This window comes from Aethalodelphis obliquidens, unplaced genomic scaffold (genome assembly GCF_003676395.1).
Source record: "Aethalodelphis obliquidens isolate GAN/ISIS:26980383/991018 unplaced genomic scaffold, ASM367639v1 scaffold72, whole genome shotgun sequence".
Taxonomy (NCBI): domain Eukaryota; kingdom Metazoa; phylum Chordata; class Mammalia; order Artiodactyla; family Delphinidae; genus Aethalodelphis; species Aethalodelphis obliquidens.
Window position 1 is genome coordinate 8,897,937 of NW_020838016.1, and position 18,759 is coordinate 8,916,695.

Sequence of the window (18,759 nt, forward strand, 5' to 3'; positions counted from 1 at the left end):
AAAAGTCATAATTATATTTGCTTATAGTTTCTTATAGTTTCTATGACTATATGAATGTAGTTTATTCTCAAGTAAATTGTTAAGTTGAAATGCTTCGTATCCTCATGCCACCTTATTATGAAGCTCTTTTAGAAAACTCAAATTTCCAAATTTTTTTTAAAAAATATTTATTTATTATTTTTGGCTGTGTTGGGTCTTAGTTGCAGCACACAGGATCTCCAGTTGTGGCATGCAGGCTCAGTAGTTGTGGCGCTCGGGCTTAGTTGCCCCGTGGCATGTGGGATCATAGTTCCCCGACTAGGGATCGAACCCCCATCCCCTGCATTGGAAGGTGGATTCTTAACCACAGGACCACCAGGGAAGTCCCCAAATTCTTAAATTAGGTTAATGATTCACTCTACCAAATAAAATTTTACTTTTATTTCCTGTATCTCTTAGAGTAAATTTGGTAGCTCTAGTCAGCTGACCAGCCATTATGTGATAGTAATGAACAATTTTTCAATTTCAAATCATTGTTTTGAGGGTTAATTCCTTAATTAAATATTTGATTGGAAAAGCAGAAAAATCCACTTAGATACAGATTCATTGTTTATTTAATAACTCCATGAAAGAAAATTCCATGTCTCCACAAGTTTTGAGTAGACCTTTATTGCTAAGTATATTTTCAGTCCCCACATAATTAATGTTACAAATATAATAACATTTTTATTTTCTACATGGAGATCAGATTTATTCCCTCATTTTTCCTTGAAAATGTTTTAATTTTATTTTTAAAAAAATAAAGAGGGAGTCACCTTATAGAAAACAATCAAAATTCATTTGTTCCATAAAACAAAGGATTCTTATATATGCACCATTTGGAAATCTGTAAGTTTCTTATACACCTACCATCAAGAGAATGATCTTAAATCTTATGGAGTTAACCTCTCACCTCTATAATTCTGATGGAAATTATTTTAATTTTATCCTACTTCTTTTATAATTTAGGCAAAGATGCAATTTACACGATTCCAGTGAAAAACATTCTTGCTGTGGAAAAACTGGAAGAGAGCTCTTTCAACAAGAAAAATGTAAGTTACATAATTTAAAGCTTTTTAAACTGCATATATTACTTAGCTGGAAATTTAAAAAGGTTTATTTTAGTATTTGTTATTAATCATTAATATCTTATAATTGGTGGCTAGAAATCTGTCTTAAAATTGTCCATTATTGTTGATGCTTTATATAGTCTGCCTCCCCTGTTAAGTTAAAGGTACTTTTCTCAATATTTGTATATTCTCAAACTTCTCAGCTTGACATTCAAGGCTTTAAGAATATAGTCGCAACCAGTCTGTGCAACCTTATCTTCTGCTACCCTTCAGTACATACCAATACACTCAAGTCAACCAAGATGATTTCCTTGTTTCTGTTTTCCCACTGCTTTGTCTTTACTCATACTTTTTTCCTCCATCTGAAATTCTGTCCCTTTATTCCTGATTATATGATAGTTCCTTCCTTTGGATTTGTGTGATTTCTAAAAATTATACTCTGTTGTACCGTTTAGTACCATGTGACTCAGTCCCAGGGACTAATTTGCTTGAAACATAATAGTTTATACGATACCTGAGCAGCAGTTACCTAGCCAACCAAACTAGATTTCTCTTATGTACCTTTTTGTGTTTTGTACTGTTTGGTTTTTAGACCCTGTCACTAACTTTTTGTCTTAATTGCCTATGAAGATGTTCCAAGTGATACACACAGAGAAACCACTCTATGTCCAGGCAAATAACTGTGTGGAAGCTAATGAATGGATAGATGTACTCTGCAGGGTGAGCCGATGCAATCAGAACAGGCTCAGCTCTTATCATCCCTCTGCATATCTAAACGGAAACTGGCTCTGCTGTCTGGAGACCAGTGAAAACGCTCTGGGCTGCAAGCCATGTACTGCGTAAGTTTCTTTTTGATTAAAGAAGCAATGTTTTAAATGTGTTACATTCATACAATGGAATATTATTCAGCCATAAAATGGATTGAAGTCCTGATACATGCACAGATGAACCTGGAAAAGATGCTGAGTGAAAGAAGCCAGACACAAAGACCATATGATAACATTTACATAAAGTATCCAGAATAGGTAAATTTATAGAGACAGAAAGTAGATTAGTGGTTGTGAGGGGCCAGTGGGAGGGAGGAATGGGGAGTACTAATGAATACAGGTTTCTTCTGGGGGCGATGAAAATGTTCTCAACTAAATCATGGTTGCACAGGTCAAAATATAAAAACGGGCAATGTTTAAATAGATGTGCAAGCTTGGGCAAGATACCGAGGAAGAAGGGCTTAGCCCTGTAGACTTAAAGAGTAATGAGATGAAGCATAGGTAATGAAAGTGATTTCACTTTAAAATTCCCTTCCTTTTGATTAGTCACATAATGACCAAACCTCTCTTGGCCCCATTTTATTTAATTATCAAATTAGATTAGATTCCTAAGGTTCCTTCTGCAAAATTCTGTGGTTCTATTTTCAGTCTCAAACCATCAAAAGTCTTTAGCATGTTAACAAAGTGATATTTTTCCAATGTCTTTGATTTCATTTTTACCATAGAGGTGTCCCTGCAGACATCCAAATAGATATTGATGAAGACAGAGAAACAGAAAGAATTTATTCCCTTTTTACCCTCAGTTTACTTAAGCTGCAGAAAATGGAAGGTAACTATACAATTAAAATACTTTTATATAACCATGATCCTTCATTACCAATGCCTGAAGTGTTGCTTTGGCATTTTCTTAAAGTCAAAGATACCTCATAGATTTAACAAAATGTTACTTATATGAAAGTTGACAAACTCCCAAAGGGAGCCTTTTTCATAATATTCATCAAGTAAAAATACTGTTTTTGAATAAATGTGATTATCATAATTAATAAAATATATGTATTTTGGTTATCTATGCATTTCCAGGGGAGATCTTCCCAGCTTGAGCCCCTTGAAAAGTTTTTTTTCTTTTTTAATAAATTATTGTATTTATTTTTATTTTTGGCTGCATTGTGTCTTTGTTGCTGTGCGCAGGCTTTCTCTAGTTGTGGTGAGTGGGGGCTACTCTTGGTTGTGGTGTGCGGGCTTCTCATTGCAGTGGCTTCTCTTGTTGCGGAGCACGGGCTCTAGGCACACGGGCTTCAATAGTTGTGGTTCGCGGGCTCAGTAGTTGTGGCTCGCAGGCTCTAGAGCGCAGGCTCAGTAGTTGTGGCGCGCGGGCTTAGTTGCTCTGCGGCATGTGGGATCTTACCGGACCAGGGCTCGAACCCATGTCCTCTGCATTGGCAGGCGGATTCTTAACCACTGCGCCACCAAGGAAGCCCGAAAAGTTCTTATTTATACTATCAATACAAATTACATTTAATGAATTTAGTTGTCTGATCAGAGATTTTATTGCTTCTTGTAGAGGCTTGTGGAACTATAGCAGTCTATCAAGGACCACAGAAAGAGCCTGATGACTATTCTAAATTTGTAATCGAGGATTCTGTAACAACCTTTAAGACAATTCAACAAATAAAAAGCGTCGTAGAGAAGCTAGATGAACCTCATGAAAAGTATAGGAAGAAAAGATCAAGTAGTGCAAAATATGGGAGCAAGTAAGTATTTTTAAAAATACTTTCATTGCCTCTGCTACCCTGTACTCACACCTGAAGTGCAGGCCTCCTGCTTACCTTCGTCTTTCAAAACCGGCTCAGAACCTTTCTCTTGTGCAAGAATCTCCCTGGCCACTCATACAGGAATCTTTGTCTTTTTCAATTCTGGTATCATTTCATTATATTGGTGCAGTACTTTGTCATCACTTTTTAATGTTATATTTCAATGTAATCTTTGAACTGGATACTTAGTAGTTTTCTGTTTTTGTTTTGTTTTGCTGATCCTCTTCCTTATCTCTTACAGTACCTTTATACACACTAAGTACTAGAAAAAAAGAATCAGCTTCGTAGTGCTGGAAGTAGCTTGTAGTTGATGCTTTGGATCCATCTCAGATGCAGATGGACACTGGTGGAAACAGCAGCAAGAGTTAATATTTATTAAGGAGCTTACTCCTTACCCCTGGGCACTGTACCTAGTACTTTACGTTGCATCAGTTAGATAGTTTTTAGCAGCAAGTAACAGAAAATCCCAATTGAAGTGGCTTAAATAATAGGAAATTTTTTAACCTTACAAATTAAGTCCCGATTTCTACAGTTGGTTAGCTCAGCTCAACAGTGTCATCAAGGACAATCCAGCGCCTCAGCCATCTTCAACAAGATGATTTCTGTCTTCCTCAAACTTGTCCCCTCATGGTCACAGCTGGGCTGCAATAGTTCAGAGCCCCACATTTTTAATAATAGCAGCCAGGGGCAGACAAAGCTATTTCCTCCTCAAGAGGAAGGAAACCTTGTCCAAAGTTACCCCTAGCTTCCCCTGAAACACAGGGCTGCCCAGTACTAGCGCTAGAGTCAGGTTTCGATTCGCACAGAGGTAGATAGGGAGAGATGGTTCTTGGACCAGCAACTAAGTGTTTGCCACAATGCACACTCTCTCATTGATCCTCACATCAGCCCAACAGCGTTATATTCCCATTTCACAGCTAGAGAAACCGAGGCTCAGGGAAGCTAAGTGTCTTGCACAAGGTCATACAGCTGATTAAGGAGGGGCTTTCAATCTTGGCCCCGCCATTTTTACTTTTTTTTTTTACCTGTGTGGATTGATAATTATATATGCTTTATAAACAATAAAAATCAGTTTGACAGGTATAAATATTTGTGTTCTCCCTAGATAGAAGGCTCAGTACATTAGGAAGATTAGTGTAAGCATCCTAATACTGTCTTTTCTACGTTAGTATACTTTGTTCTCTTCTAACAGTAGTAATCCAGTTTTCTTGGAGCCCCGGAAGGTTTCCATATGAGGTCCTAGTCAATGCTTGACCACCCTTCTTAAATAGTACTCTCCCCCTGTAGCCACACACACTCCTCCTGTACCCACACCCCCTTTCCCAGCTGTATTTTCCTCTGTTAAAAAATTCCAATCTTTCTTGTACTAAATATTTTATTTGTTCATCTTATTTCCTCTATTTTTCTCTAGGGAAAATCCAATTATTGGGAAAACATTTTAGAGTTTGACCAATTGACTCAGAAGAACTGGAAAATATTATTTTTGTTGGAGTTTTTCATTTCATCATATATTTTGTTCATAGTATTTAAGAATGAACATTGGCTTTACTGTCACCTGCATTCACCTTGTATTTAATATTTAATAATTGAAATTAACTGTTTGGGAATCCTGGTATTGATGTGTTCCTAGAGAATTTAAAACCCAAGATTCCCTTCATATCTTACGTGTCAAAAGCCATGTTTCTGCAACTTCTTTTTAATAGAAAGAATCTTCCTAAAGAAGCTTTGTAACAAAAGGAGAACTCCTCCATAGCAAGAAACCATTTCTTCTTCTAACACTCTGTGTTCTGTGGACTTTTCACAACCATTAGTGCCTGCTCTATACTGCCAACATTGTGTTTTACTGGAATATTTCAATCCATGACTATTCAGAGCTTTCCATTTAGTTCATCTAGACCTTCCCTCTTCAAAAAAAAAAAAAAAAAATGATCTCCTTTGGTCCATTGGTCATTACAGATTACATTTGGAACAGCGACAGAAATGTTAGAAAACTGCCAGAGTATCCTGGAAAGCTGGTAGATCTTTTGTCTATTTAGAGATGATGCAAACAGAACTCAGATAGGAGAAATCAGGGAACATGAACTGTTGTCTGCATCTTGTTTACATTTGGGATGAGTGACGGCAGATGAAATAAAATGAGACCACTAAATTTTTTTCATTGTTTAAACATCAGGTACTCATTTTCTTGATTTGAGAGTTCAGGTTAATGTGACTTCTAAGGACTTCACTTTTGAAAAAGAAGAGAAAGTAAACAATGGGAAAAGGTGGTGGTAAACTCACTCGACTTCACTCATTACTCCATTATTATAAGGGCCACCACCATAGGACGCCCTCCTCCCAGCGTGAGGCTGAGATCTAACTCAAGAACAGTCACTCGGCGCACTTTACTCATCTGGGCCACCCCAGATTATACTTTAGATACTCCGTGGTATCTAATCTTTATGATCAGTTGAATGATCAGTGTTTAAGTCTAGAAATAGTGCTTTCCTGAAAATGTTTATATTTCACTGCTGTTTTCTTATTGCCTGCTAGCCAAATGGAATTTGGGCAAGCAACTGTTTGAATCCTATTTTTCCCTAATTTACTTTTATCCTGAAAATCATAACTGTAAATAAGCAATCGAAGCAAGTTGCCACCTTGAAGTTAAGAGGTATGCACTTTGCTTCATCAGTATTAAAAACCATGGTACTCTTATTTTGTCTTTTTAAATTCAAAACATTTTCTAAATGTGGTACTTTGAACTTTGGAGTATTTTACATGTTTCTGTTTAAAACTGTGACTACTTATTAATGTAAATCTAGCTAGTAGTGCTTTTTTTGTTTCCCTGAGCATAAGCTATATTTCAAGATACACTTTGCCAATTATGTTATTGGTAATTGTTTTTAAATTATAATGTTACTAGGTAATTATTTTTAAAGACCATTCACACACAGTCATCAAAGTTGTTCCATAAATGATTGTAATGGAGCAATGTCTCTAATGTACAAGTCTCTAAAGGACTTGTAAAAATCAGTTGGTTTTATTTAAGAATCAGTCCTAGTCTGCATTATGGTAGGTCATTGCTGGCCCATTTTAAAGACAGGTTTGAAAAGTCTTTTAAATTTTATGAGCTAGTAGATTCCATAAACTACATTGATTCATCATTGTGAAAGAATTTTACCATTTAATAAATTTCTCACTTTTGAATTTCATTCAGATTGAAATTTCATTTTAAGGGTCTCTGAATGTCTGCCTGGAAAGGCCATGTGAGCATTGCCAGGTACCACTCATTACTCTCTAGTGGCTTCTTTAGTTATATTCTTCTAATATTTCTAATGTCAGGCCCTCCGTTATGACGGTTTTTAAAGATCACAGCATTCTCAAAGGGACCAAGGCTGTGTGAATACGTAACTCAGAATTTGAAGAGTTCAGTTACTAGTTATTTTCTTCACATGACACTTTTTAAACAGCCAGTTTGACTGGAATTAACCACCTTGGCATAGCCTAAAAACAAGTAATATGACATGAAATTTTCTTTGAAAGTCTTCTGAAATAAGAGACCATGTCAGTGGGACCCCAAAATAACCAAGGTACTTACTTGCTCCCAAGGGCCTCCTCATTCCTCTGCTGTTACTTATGAGTACTTTGATTTTTACTACCTGATCTGCTTTCTCTGTCTTTTCTAAACTTGAAAAAAATACATGGCAGCTCACTTTACCCTAAAACCCTGAAAACCCCAAGAAGGAAAGAAAAGGATGATATGGAGAAACTCTTGCCATAAATGCCAATTCTGGTTCTTAGTTTATCCATTTCTATCATTTAAAATTATGCTGGTATGTTGCTTGTTTTGTTGTTGTTATCGTTTGTTTTGTTCTTTATTTAGCTTTGTTTTTTTAATATTCATTTAATATGATAATGGGCAATAGCAACATTTTTTTACTCCCAGGAATATAATTTATCAAATTGAACTATTTTCTTTGCCAAAGAAAAATATGTTTATCACGGGTAGTGGTTAAGTGTCAAAACAAGGCTTTCCTTATTGTACAAAAAAAGATGACGAATGATGTGGCTTTTGTTTTTGTTTCTGAAGCCTAATTTCATTCATTTATCAGAAAGGCTCATTCATGCCAGGTTTTAGAAGACAGATTTTTTTTGTTTTTTTTGTTTTTTTAAGTAAAAGCACCTTTAATTTGTTCTAATGGTACATCCTGTAAAGACAAAATGCTACAAAGCCTTTTAGGTGTCCTTACAGTATGTGAAAAATACAGGACTCATTCTAGAGTTAAATTGCCAGTCTTGATATTATCTGCTTCCATTTTTATTAACTTTTGGAAATTAATGTTGCTAGTAAATATTGGTTTTTTACAGTGTCCAGTTTGAAAATATAAGTTATCAAAACTTAATGTAGTGAATTTGTGTAACCATGTTGTATTGTTGAGAATGTATTTTTATTTAAATTTTATTTTCTTATCAAAAGTATTATAAAACTTAAGAACTTTTGTAGCTGTCGCTTGAAAATAACTCAAATAAATTACAAGAAGCCTGTCCACTCTTTGTGTGACCTTACTTTCTCACTGATGTAAGAATTTCTTCTCATTTAAAATTATTGTACCTCACCTATTAGGAAGGGAATAGCAGAAGTGAGGAGTCCTCAGTAACAAAGAACAAACCATCTGGAAAGGGTGCAGTAGTCTTCTGCATTTATCTAGACTGATTTTTGATGGACTGAGGTCCTTATTTATTCATTCAGCAGAATTGTTTTGAAGACCTACGGTGTGCAGGTGCTGTGAAGGGTCCCATCATTGCCGAGAGCCATGCACTTCTGTTGTGTGGGAATATATTCCCCTCTTTTCTGAGTAAATAGTCTAGAGCTGACTTGCACCCCCAACGAGAGAAGCCAGAATCTTCCCCATTAGTGCCTCAGCAGCCTCTTAGTATCCTCAAATAAACCTCCATAAAAACTAGTCCCTGCAACTCCAGAGGAACTGAAGGTTAACAAAGAGGAAGGAATAGGGTTCTGAATCTCTAAGCATCTTGTTTTTACTGAAATACCAGAATCCCACTCATACTAGCCCATGTATTAGAATAGCCCTTAGAAAAATCAGTAAGGACATAGTTGAACTCAACAACATCAATCAACTGGATACAATGCACATCTATAGACTAGTTCCTTCAAAAGAAAAAAAAGAATAGACCTTAGAATAGAAACATCAAAGGGTTCTGTGAGGGTTCTATTCTATGACATAAACCAGTTCTTTAAAGAGAGAGTGGGCAATACTTCTGCTGGATTTCTAAGTTTCATGACTCCAAAACAAGAGACACCTAAGGCCAAGCAGAGTCCCTTTATGTTCCATTCTCTGGTGTAAGTTTCTCGACTGCCCCAAGTCTCAATGACCAGTGTGGCCCTTCAGAGAATACCTGTCTTGGATAGACATGATGTACTTCAAAGATAAACTGATCCATGTCCAGAGACCTTGGGTCATCATTCCTCATATGTATCCTCACCTGAGGGTTAGTCTTTTGTGGCCGAAAGTCTCATTCATTGGCTTGTCATTTTGCCATGCGACTTCTCAGTTTGGTGAACCATTTGCCATCATATTTTAAGCTTATACCTAGATTTTATATTAACAGCAGAGAAGGTAACCTGTTGAAAGTCCTATTAAGATTCATTCAGTTTTCTGCCTTGTATGTTAAATCCTTTTTATTTCATACTGTCAAAGCCTTTGCTTTCTTTGCATTCATCTACTTTTTGACATGGTCTTAGATACATGAAGTTTTTGCTCATCAAGGAAAATTCTGTCTGGAGTGAACAATATTGTTTTCCAAATTTAACATATTTCTCAACTCCACCCAGAACTGAGAAGGCCACACTGCACTGTTACAGAAGCACCCATTATTTTAGTCAGACTCAATGCAGTGTGGGGTAAGTGACCCCTCAAGAGGCCTATCAGAGTCTCCCTGAGGAGATGGAGGGCTCAGGTGTAGTTTGAAAAGGCATGAGTCAGTATAATTTTTATACTTGAAAATGCAAAAAACACCTCTTTTTGTAATTCACAGAACAGAAAAGTCAACAAAATATTGACTGGTACAAATAGCATAGGTGAGACCATGATTCTCACCTGAAGGCCCTTTGCAATATGGAGGCTGAGATGTTTGTGTTAATGTGGGACATTTGTTTTTAAAGTTTGGGAAACACTGGAATATGGGCTAAATTCCAACTCCTGATCCCAAGTCTCTTAAACTGTACATCAGAAGTAGTTGTCAGGAGTAAAACTACAACCAAAATCACTGCCTCCTTGGAGTTTGCATTCTGGGGCGAGACGGAAGATTAAACAAACAGATAAAATGTCAGATGGTGATAAGTATTATGGAGCAAAGTAAAGCGGGGAAGGGAGACCGGGAGGGCTGGGATACGATTTAAAATTAGGTGGTCAGGCAAGCCCTCACAAGGTAGGTGACATCTGAACAAAGATCTGAAGAAGGCGAGGAAAGGGAGTCTTAAGGATGTGAGGGGAAAGGTCCTCCCAGGCAGAAGAAAGAAAACGTGTGGTGTGCTCAAAACAGCAAAGGAGATTAGTGTGGCCACAGTGAGGTGATTGAGAGGAACTGGGATGCCTGGGATGAGAGACCATTTTGAGCAGTGGAGTAACATGGTGGACTTGGCTTCCTTGGATTGCTCTGGCTGCTGTGTTGAGAAGAGTCTTGCAGGCATAGGCGGCAGCAGGGGATTGGGGAGACTAGCATCCTATTCGTGTGAGAGGACCCCGAACAGCCAAGGGGATCCTGACAAAGGAGACCAGCAGCTGGAGTAAACAAAAGAGGCACACGGGCCAGAGTAATAGAATAGAGCGCCCAGGGATAAACCCACAAATACGTGGTCAGTTAATTTATGACAAAGCTGCCATCCAAAGGACATGCAGTAGCCAAAGGACATGTTCCCCAATAAATTGCTTGGAAAATGGAACATCACAAGCAGAAGGACACTGGACATCGTCTGCTTCGCACACAAAGCTAACTGAAATACACAGTTCTTCACATCAGGCCCTTCCTTTGCTGGGTCCTCTGATGACAGACCCCCAGCAGTCAGCCATGCACGAAAGATTCTCCTCAATTTTTCATCACTTTTCTTCCCATGGCAGCACCTTGCAGCAGGTCCTAAAGAAACAGAGATCCACTCAACGTGGATGCAGACCTGCATTGTTCTGAAACCAAATCCCTGGTACGTCCTAAGGAGACCTAGCTCCTGTCAGCTGTGCACAGAGCCAGGTCTGTGGGCAGATCAGGCAGGCCCTGCACTGGTAAGAGAGACGTGCTTGTCGCCCTCTGCTGGCAAACTAGGAAATGCAGGCCGCACCCACTCAGTTTAGTGGAGGCTGAGTTCACTGCTGGCAGTCCTGCCGAATCCACTAATGTTTGGGAATAAAGATAGGTGGAGGCAATGTCCCATGAATTCTCAAAAAGAGTTATAAAACAGTTAGAAACCATATGCAATGAAATGAATGTAGATACAAACTTTACACCTTACACCCAAAATCACTCAAAATTGTCCACAGACACATTTAGAAATAAAACTATAAAAATTAAAGACTAAAACATATAAGAAAATTGACATGGCCATGGATTTGGTCACGTAGATCATAAGCTTCGAATTTTATCACAACATGTAAAGCCCACACACAAAAGGGTAAGAATACTCATGTGTTCTATAAAATTAAAAATTTCTACTCAGCGAAATGCCTTATTCAGAAAGCCAAAAGACAAGCAACAAACTGGGAGAAAAATATTTGCAAAATACATATCTGATAAAGACTTTGTACCCACATTATACAAAAATCGATAAACAGCTGCATTAAAAATGGGTAACGATCTGAACAAACACCTGGCCAAAGAAGATTACAAAGGGGACAAAAATATGATCCATGTCGTATACCATCAGGGAATTACACATGAAAACAATAAGACAGCACTACACACATATTAGAACTGCTAACCTCCTCCCAAAAGGACAACACCGATCACTGGAGGATGGGGCCAAACGGCAATTCTCCTTCGTTGCTGATGGCGCACAAATATGGCCGCTTGAGATACAGTTTGGCAGTATTTTCCAAGGCCAAGCAAGTCTCACCCCTTGAGATCCATCTTTATGCCTCCAGTATTCACAGAACTGCTTTGAAAAACTATATCCAAATGAAAAAAGAACAATGTTATGCACAGAAGCTCTACTCATAACGTCTAAACCTTCCAGGAATCAGGGTTTCTTTAGAAGATGAATGCATAAGGAAATTGGGGTACATACATGCGAAGGGGAGAATCGGACGCCCCAAACTATGGAATTTCAATAGGCCCCAAACAGCTAAAACAATTTTGACAAAGAAAATCAAAGTTGGAGGCTCACACTTCCCAATTTCAAATGCTAGTACACAGCAACAGGAAATAAAACACTGTGATACTGGCATGAGCTATACATAGAGATGAATGGAGATCCCAGAAATAAAGCCATCTGTATAGGATGAACTGATTTTAGACGAGAGTAAACAGCATGAAATTGGGGGGAAATGATGTTTTCAACAAATGGTGCTAGGCAATTGGCTATCCGTAGGCAGAGGAAGGAAACTGGACCCTTTATACCACATATGAAAAGTATCTCAAAATACATAAAAGGCTTAAATGTAAAAAATAAAATTTCACTCAGCCGCATGTATTCACGTGTTCTACATCCATGTTTTCAACCAACTCCAGATCAGAAATATTAGGGAAAAAATTCCCAAAAACTTTCAAAAGGAAAAACTTGAATTTCCAAATGCCCACAACTATTTACATAGAATTTACATTGTATTTTAAATATTTATATAGCATTTCTATTGTATTCTTTTTTTTTTTTTTTTTTTTTTACGGTGTGCGGGCCTCTCACTGTTGTGGCCTCTCCTGTTGCGGAGCAAGGCTCCGGACGCGCAGGCCCGGCGGCCATGGCGCACGGGCCAAGCCGCTCCGCGGCATGTGGGATCCTCCCGGACCAGGGCACGAACCCTTGTCCCCTGCATCGGCAGGCAGACTCCCAACCGCTGCGCCACCAGGGAAGCCCTGTATTAGTTCTTATAAATAATCTAGGGATGATTTAAAGTATACAGGAAGATGTGCCCAGGTTATTTGCGAATACTGTACCATTTTATAAAAATGACCTGTACATCCATGGATTTTGGTAAGCTCTGGGAGTCCTGGAACCAATCCCCCACTAATACCAGGGAAGACTGTAAAATCTCCAAGAAAACATGAGAATAAACCTTCATATACTTGGATTTAGCAATGGTTTCTTAGATCTGACAGCAAAGCACAAGCAACAACAAAGAAACCGATTGGATTTCCTCAGAATGGAAAACTTTGTACATCAAACTTTTGTGCATCAAAAGATCCAATCCAGAAAGTGAAAAGACAGCCCACAGAATGGAAGAAAATAATTCCACATTATATATCGGATGGGTCTTTATCCAGTATATATCAAGAACTGTTATTGTACAATTCATCAACAAACAAGCTGTTTTAAATATGAAAAAAAGACTTAAGCAGACCCGCCTCTATACAAGACATGCAAATGGTCAACAAGCAGATGAAAAGATAGGATGGAAATGCAAATTAAATCCACAATGCAACAACTACTTCACATACACTAAAATAGTTATAATCAAGAAAATTAACAGTAACTAATATTGGCAAAAATGCAGAGACAGTGGAACCGTTAATCATTATTGTGGACATGGAAAAGAGCGCAACCTATGTTTTCAATATGAATATACAATTACCAGATGGAACAACAACTCCACTCCTAGAATAAATAACAGAAAGTATTAAACACAGGTGTACACATCTATTGATAGCAGCGCTGTTCACAATATTCAAAAGGAAGAAACAATGCAAATGTCCACCAATGGGTAAATGGATAAACAAAATGCAGTTGGTCCATAAATCGCCGTATTATTCTGCCATAAAAGGGATCAAGAGAAATGGTGCAGTGGAAACAAGTATGGCAGTTCCTCAAAAACTTCATTAGAGAATTAACGTACGATCCATTCATTCCACATCAGGGTATATACCCAAGATATTGAAAACAAAGACTGGAACAGATATGGGTACAGCCATCTTCCCAGCAGCATTAACCATAGTAACGAAAGGTGGAAGTGAACCAAGTCTCCATCCATTGATGGATCAATGGATAAACTGAACGTGGTGTACACACAAAGGAATGTCATTCCGCCTTAAAAATTCAGAAAATTCTGACATGTGCTACAATATATATGAATCTTGAAGCCATTAGGAGAAGTGAAATAGCCCTGTCACGAAAGGACAAAAACGATATGATTCCACTTATAGGAGTTATCCAGAGAAGTCAGATTCAAAGGAAGTATTCAAAATGCGGTTGCCAGGGGCTAAAGGGAATTAGTGTCAAATGGCCACAGAGAGTCACCGTGAAAATGGAGAAGTTCTGAACGTGGATGCTGAGGTTATTTGTACAACAATGTGAATGTGGTTAACGCCATAGAATTTTGCACTTACAATGTTTTAAATGGTAATTGGTATGTACAATTAATCACAAGAAATAAAAATGAATGAAGTACTGATACTTGTTACCATACAGAAAAGGCAAACCAGATCATATCCTGTGCACTTTTCAATCCATCAAGGTTGTGAAGTTGATGAGATGTATCAGTCATGGTTCCAAAAGAAGAAAACAGGATCATAATGCAAAAAGACGTTTCCCTAGGTTTGAAACAGCTGGTGAGAGCCGACGTGAGCCTGTGGGTTGGATTTTGATGTGATCATACGTTAACTTAAGTGTCTGACAAAACGCCATACTGTTTTCCACATCCACTGCAGCATCTTACTCTATTTCTGTATGTGGCAGAATAATATGGGAGTTTATAGATCTACCCTGTTTTGCTTATGCATTCATCCACTGATGGATATTCGAATTGTTTCTACCATTGGGCCAATGTCAACAAGGCTGCTATGAATATTCGTGTACAAGTTTTTGTTTGTACACCTGCTTTCTCTTCTTTGTGGCATATTTCTAGGAGTAGAGTTCTTGAACCCAACTCTAATTGTGCTTTTATCTTTTTGAGGAAGTGCCACGCTACTGTACATATTGTCTGCACCACTTTACATTTCCATAAGCAATGTGTCAGGGTTCCAATTTCTCTACATTGTTGCCAGCATTTTAATTTGTTTGTTCCTGATTATGACCATTTATTGTATGTGAATGGATGTTCACATTGTGAGTTTAATTTGCATGTCCATCATGACATGAAAGAAATATACCTAAGAGGGTTTTATCAGAATCTCAAACCTCAGGATCCTGCTTAGTAGACATAGCTGTTGCATAACCAAAAACTATTAACGTTCCCCTTAAGTAAATTTTAAAAACCATTAAGCACAAAAACGATCTACCACAATTCATTACAACACCACACTACTCACAATTAACCCAAGCCCACCATAAACCTGTGAAGGTTTTGAAGAAAAACCTACAAAACTAACTACCAAAATAGTACTTAAAATAAATACAATCTATGTCATTATTCTTTTTTCTTTTTAAATTAATTTATTTTTGGCTGTGTTGGGTCTTCGTTGCTGCGCATGGGCTTTCTCTAGTTGCTGCGAGCGGGGGCTACTCTTTGTTGCGGTGCGCGGGCTTCTCATTGCGGTGGATTCTCTTGTTGCAGAGCATGGGCTCTAGGCACAAGGGCTTCAGTAGTTGTGGCGCACGGGCTCTAGAGTGTAGGCTCAGTAGTTGTGACGCACGGGCTTAGTTGCTCTGTGACATGTGGGATCTTCCCGGGCTCGGACCTGTGTCCCCTGCATTGGCAGGCAGATTCTTAACCACTGGACCACCAGGGAAGTCCCTGTCATCATTATTCTTACATGGAATGTAACCATGGCCAATGACTTGAAAAATCATCATTATATTTCAACTATAAGAACACTAATGCCCAACATTTAAAAATCCCACCCATTAATCAAAATTGTTAACAATGCATTTATTGATCTACCAGCCCCATCAAATCTCATCATGATGAAATTTTCCTTCCCTGCTTGATATTTATTTAATTTTACAAATCTTAACATGGTTATTCCTAGCAATACACTATACATCAGATACAATAACTGCCTTCTCTTCAGTTAAGCATATCTACTGAAACGTAAACTACGGATGAATCATCTGATATTTATATGCAAACCGACATTTCCTATTCTTTGTTTGCTTATTTACCCATGTAAGGAGGGGCCTGTATTATGGATCTTACACCTTCCTAGAAATATGAGACATCAGAATTATCGTACTATTTAAGGTAATAGCCACAGCATTTACAGGTTATGTCTTACCATGACGCTAAATATCCTTTTGAGGAGCAATGGTCATTACAAATGTCCTTTCAACAATTCCTTACATTGGCATTAACCTAGTCAATTGAATCTTAGGAGGATTCTCAGTTGATAAAGCCACCCTTACCCTATTCATCACCTTCCACTTTATCCTTCCATTCATTATTGCAGCTTTAACAGTTCTTCACCTATTATTCCTTCATGAAAGAGGCTCTAACAGTCCAAGAGGGATCTCATCTTATATGGACAAAATCCCACTTCATCCATACTAGACAATTAAAGATATCTTGGTTACCTTGTTCCAATTAAAAGCTTATTAATACTACTACTAGTCTCACATGACCTACTAGGGGACCCAGACAATTATATTCCACCTAACATCCTCAACACTCCCCCTCACATCAAACGAGAATGATACTTCTTATTTTCCTATGCAATTCTTGATCCATTCACAACAAGTAGGAGAGGTACTAGCATTAGCCATCTCATTCCTCAATCTTCCCAAAACTTCATACAGCAAAGCAACAAAGTATAATATTATGACCTCTTAGCCAATGTTTATTCAGAGTACTTGTAGTGGACCTATGAACATTAACATGGATTGGAAGACAAACCACTGATCACCATTCTGTTATCATCGGACAAAGGGGATCTACTCTATACTTTCTTAGAATTACAGTCCTTATGCCACTAATAAGCATTATTGAAAATAACCTCCTAAAATGAAGAGTTTTTGTAGTATATTTATTATTTGGTTCTTCTAAACCAGAAAAGGAGAGTAGCATAACTCCCTAAGACTCAAGCAAGAAACTCCAGCTCCACCATCAGCACCCAAAACTGAAATTCTACTTAAACGATTCCCTGAACAACTTGCTTATGGGACACTAACATTACACTAACATTCCTATGTACTTTGTGCACTATGTGCTCTTCCACATAAGTAAGTACATATGATTTCTCATACGTAATACATATGTATAATCATGAATTATCTACTGCATGTGTATAAGCATGTACATCAGCTTATTGATACTACATAATGCATTAAACATTTCAATTCACATTAGATTCCAGTCCCCACAAATATTCACAGGGGTAATTGAAGTGACTGATATTATATAGGACCTATGTTTATCATACATACCACATAAAATCAAATCATTTCCACTCAACATGTTTATCATAACCTGTAACCAGAGCTTAATCATCTAGCCACGATAAACCTTCAACCCACCCACAGATATGCCTCTCTCCTCATTCTAGGCTCATGAACCATGGGGATTCCTATAAACGAATGGCATCTGGTTCTTATTTCAGGACCATCTCACCTAAAATCACCCACTCTTTCGCCTTCATTAATATACCTCGATGGACTAATGACTAATCAGCCCAGGCTCACACATAACTGGTTTCATGCTTTTGGTATTTGGAACTGGTGTGGGTGGGGAGGTTCTGTGACATGCTATGGCCATAGCGGCCTTCACACCGTCAAGAAATTTGTAGCTGAGCTGAAACTGAATATTATTTTCCAACATCATCTACCATCATATGTTTTTTGTTGTTTTTGTTTTTACTTCTTTATTGGAGTATAATTGCTTTACAATGGTGTGTTAGTTTCTGCTTTATAACAAAGTGAATCAGCTATACGCATACATATATCCCCATACCTCCTCCCTCTTGCGTCTCCCTCCCTCCCACCCTCCCTATCCCACCCCTCTAGGTGGTCACAAAGCACCGAGCTGATCTCCCTGTGCCGTGCAGCTGCTTCCCACCACGTGCCCAGCTAGCTCAGTCGGTAGGGCATGAGACTCTTAACATCATATGTTATTGAGTCAGTGGTCACAGGATATTGAGCAATTACACACTTTTGTACACATGCACACTCATATCAGGTAAATAGCTTGCTTAATCAAACCCCTAGCCCTGCTAATTCTCATAATTTATATACAATTATCACCCTGCCAAACCCCCAAAACAAGTCAAAGCATAGAACTATATAAGATTCAACTAACTCATTCAATAAACCTACTGCCTTCACTTCACCAGCCCAAAGTTAGTACAACTACAAACTAGCCTCCTAACTCTACCATTGAATTACTTAGATATATAAGGCTTATATAGACAGACGTCCCCCTCAATCTGCCATTTACCTTGAATAAAATTTAAAATAAAAATGACATTTTAATAATCTCCACAAGAAAAAAATAAATTTCAATACTAATTTTAACACAACCCAAACTAGTACACTGAATATCCATGCATCAATTAAGTACATAAATGTGATACGTACAAATCCTACTCAACTTGTTGATGGAGTTTAATAATTAGAGCAAGGCCCTGTAAATGCCTGGGTGAGTTTACTAACTCCATAAACACATAGCTTTGATCCTAGCCTTTCCATTAATTTCACATGAAATTACACATGCAAGTATCTGCATCCCAGTGAGAATGCCTCTAAATCAAAAGAGATTAAAAGGCATCAAGCGCACTAAAATGCAATTCAAAACAACTCGCTAAACTACGCCCCCATGGGAATGGACGTTGATAAAAATTAAGCCCAAAATGGAAGTCTGGGTAAGTTATATGAACTAATTAGGGTTGGTAACTTTCATGTCAGCCACCTCGGTCATAAGATTAACCCAAGCTAGTAGAAATCCAGTGTAAAGCATGTTAAAGATTACCCCCAAAATAAAATGATGTCCTCGCTAAGCTGCAAAAAGCCATAGCTAAAATAAAAAG

The 18,759-nt window shown here is 37.9% G+C and overlaps 1 protein-coding gene across 3 annotated transcripts in view; it reads left to right on the forward strand.

Moving 5' to 3' along the window:
- Positions 1 to 8,192, forward strand: part of RASA2 (RAS p21 protein activator 2) — a 116,922-nt gene extending 108,730 nt beyond the window's left edge. For all 3 annotated transcript variants that reach the window (XM_027091750.1, XM_027091751.1, XM_027091753.1), the window contains 5 exons: positions 988 to 1,070; positions 1,719 to 1,927; positions 2,581 to 2,684; positions 3,417 to 3,606; positions 5,078 to 8,192. In XM_027091750.1, the coding sequence (XP_026947551.1) occupies positions 988 to 1,070; positions 1,719 to 1,927; positions 2,581 to 2,684; positions 3,417 to 3,606; positions 5,078 to 5,108 (617 nt within the window). In that variant the 3' untranslated portion in view covers positions 5,109 to 8,192. The remainder of the gene's footprint in view (positions 1 to 987; positions 1,071 to 1,718; positions 1,928 to 2,580; positions 2,685 to 3,416; positions 3,607 to 5,077) is intronic.
- The last annotated feature ends 10,567 nt before the right edge of the window (positions 8,193 to 18,759 follow it).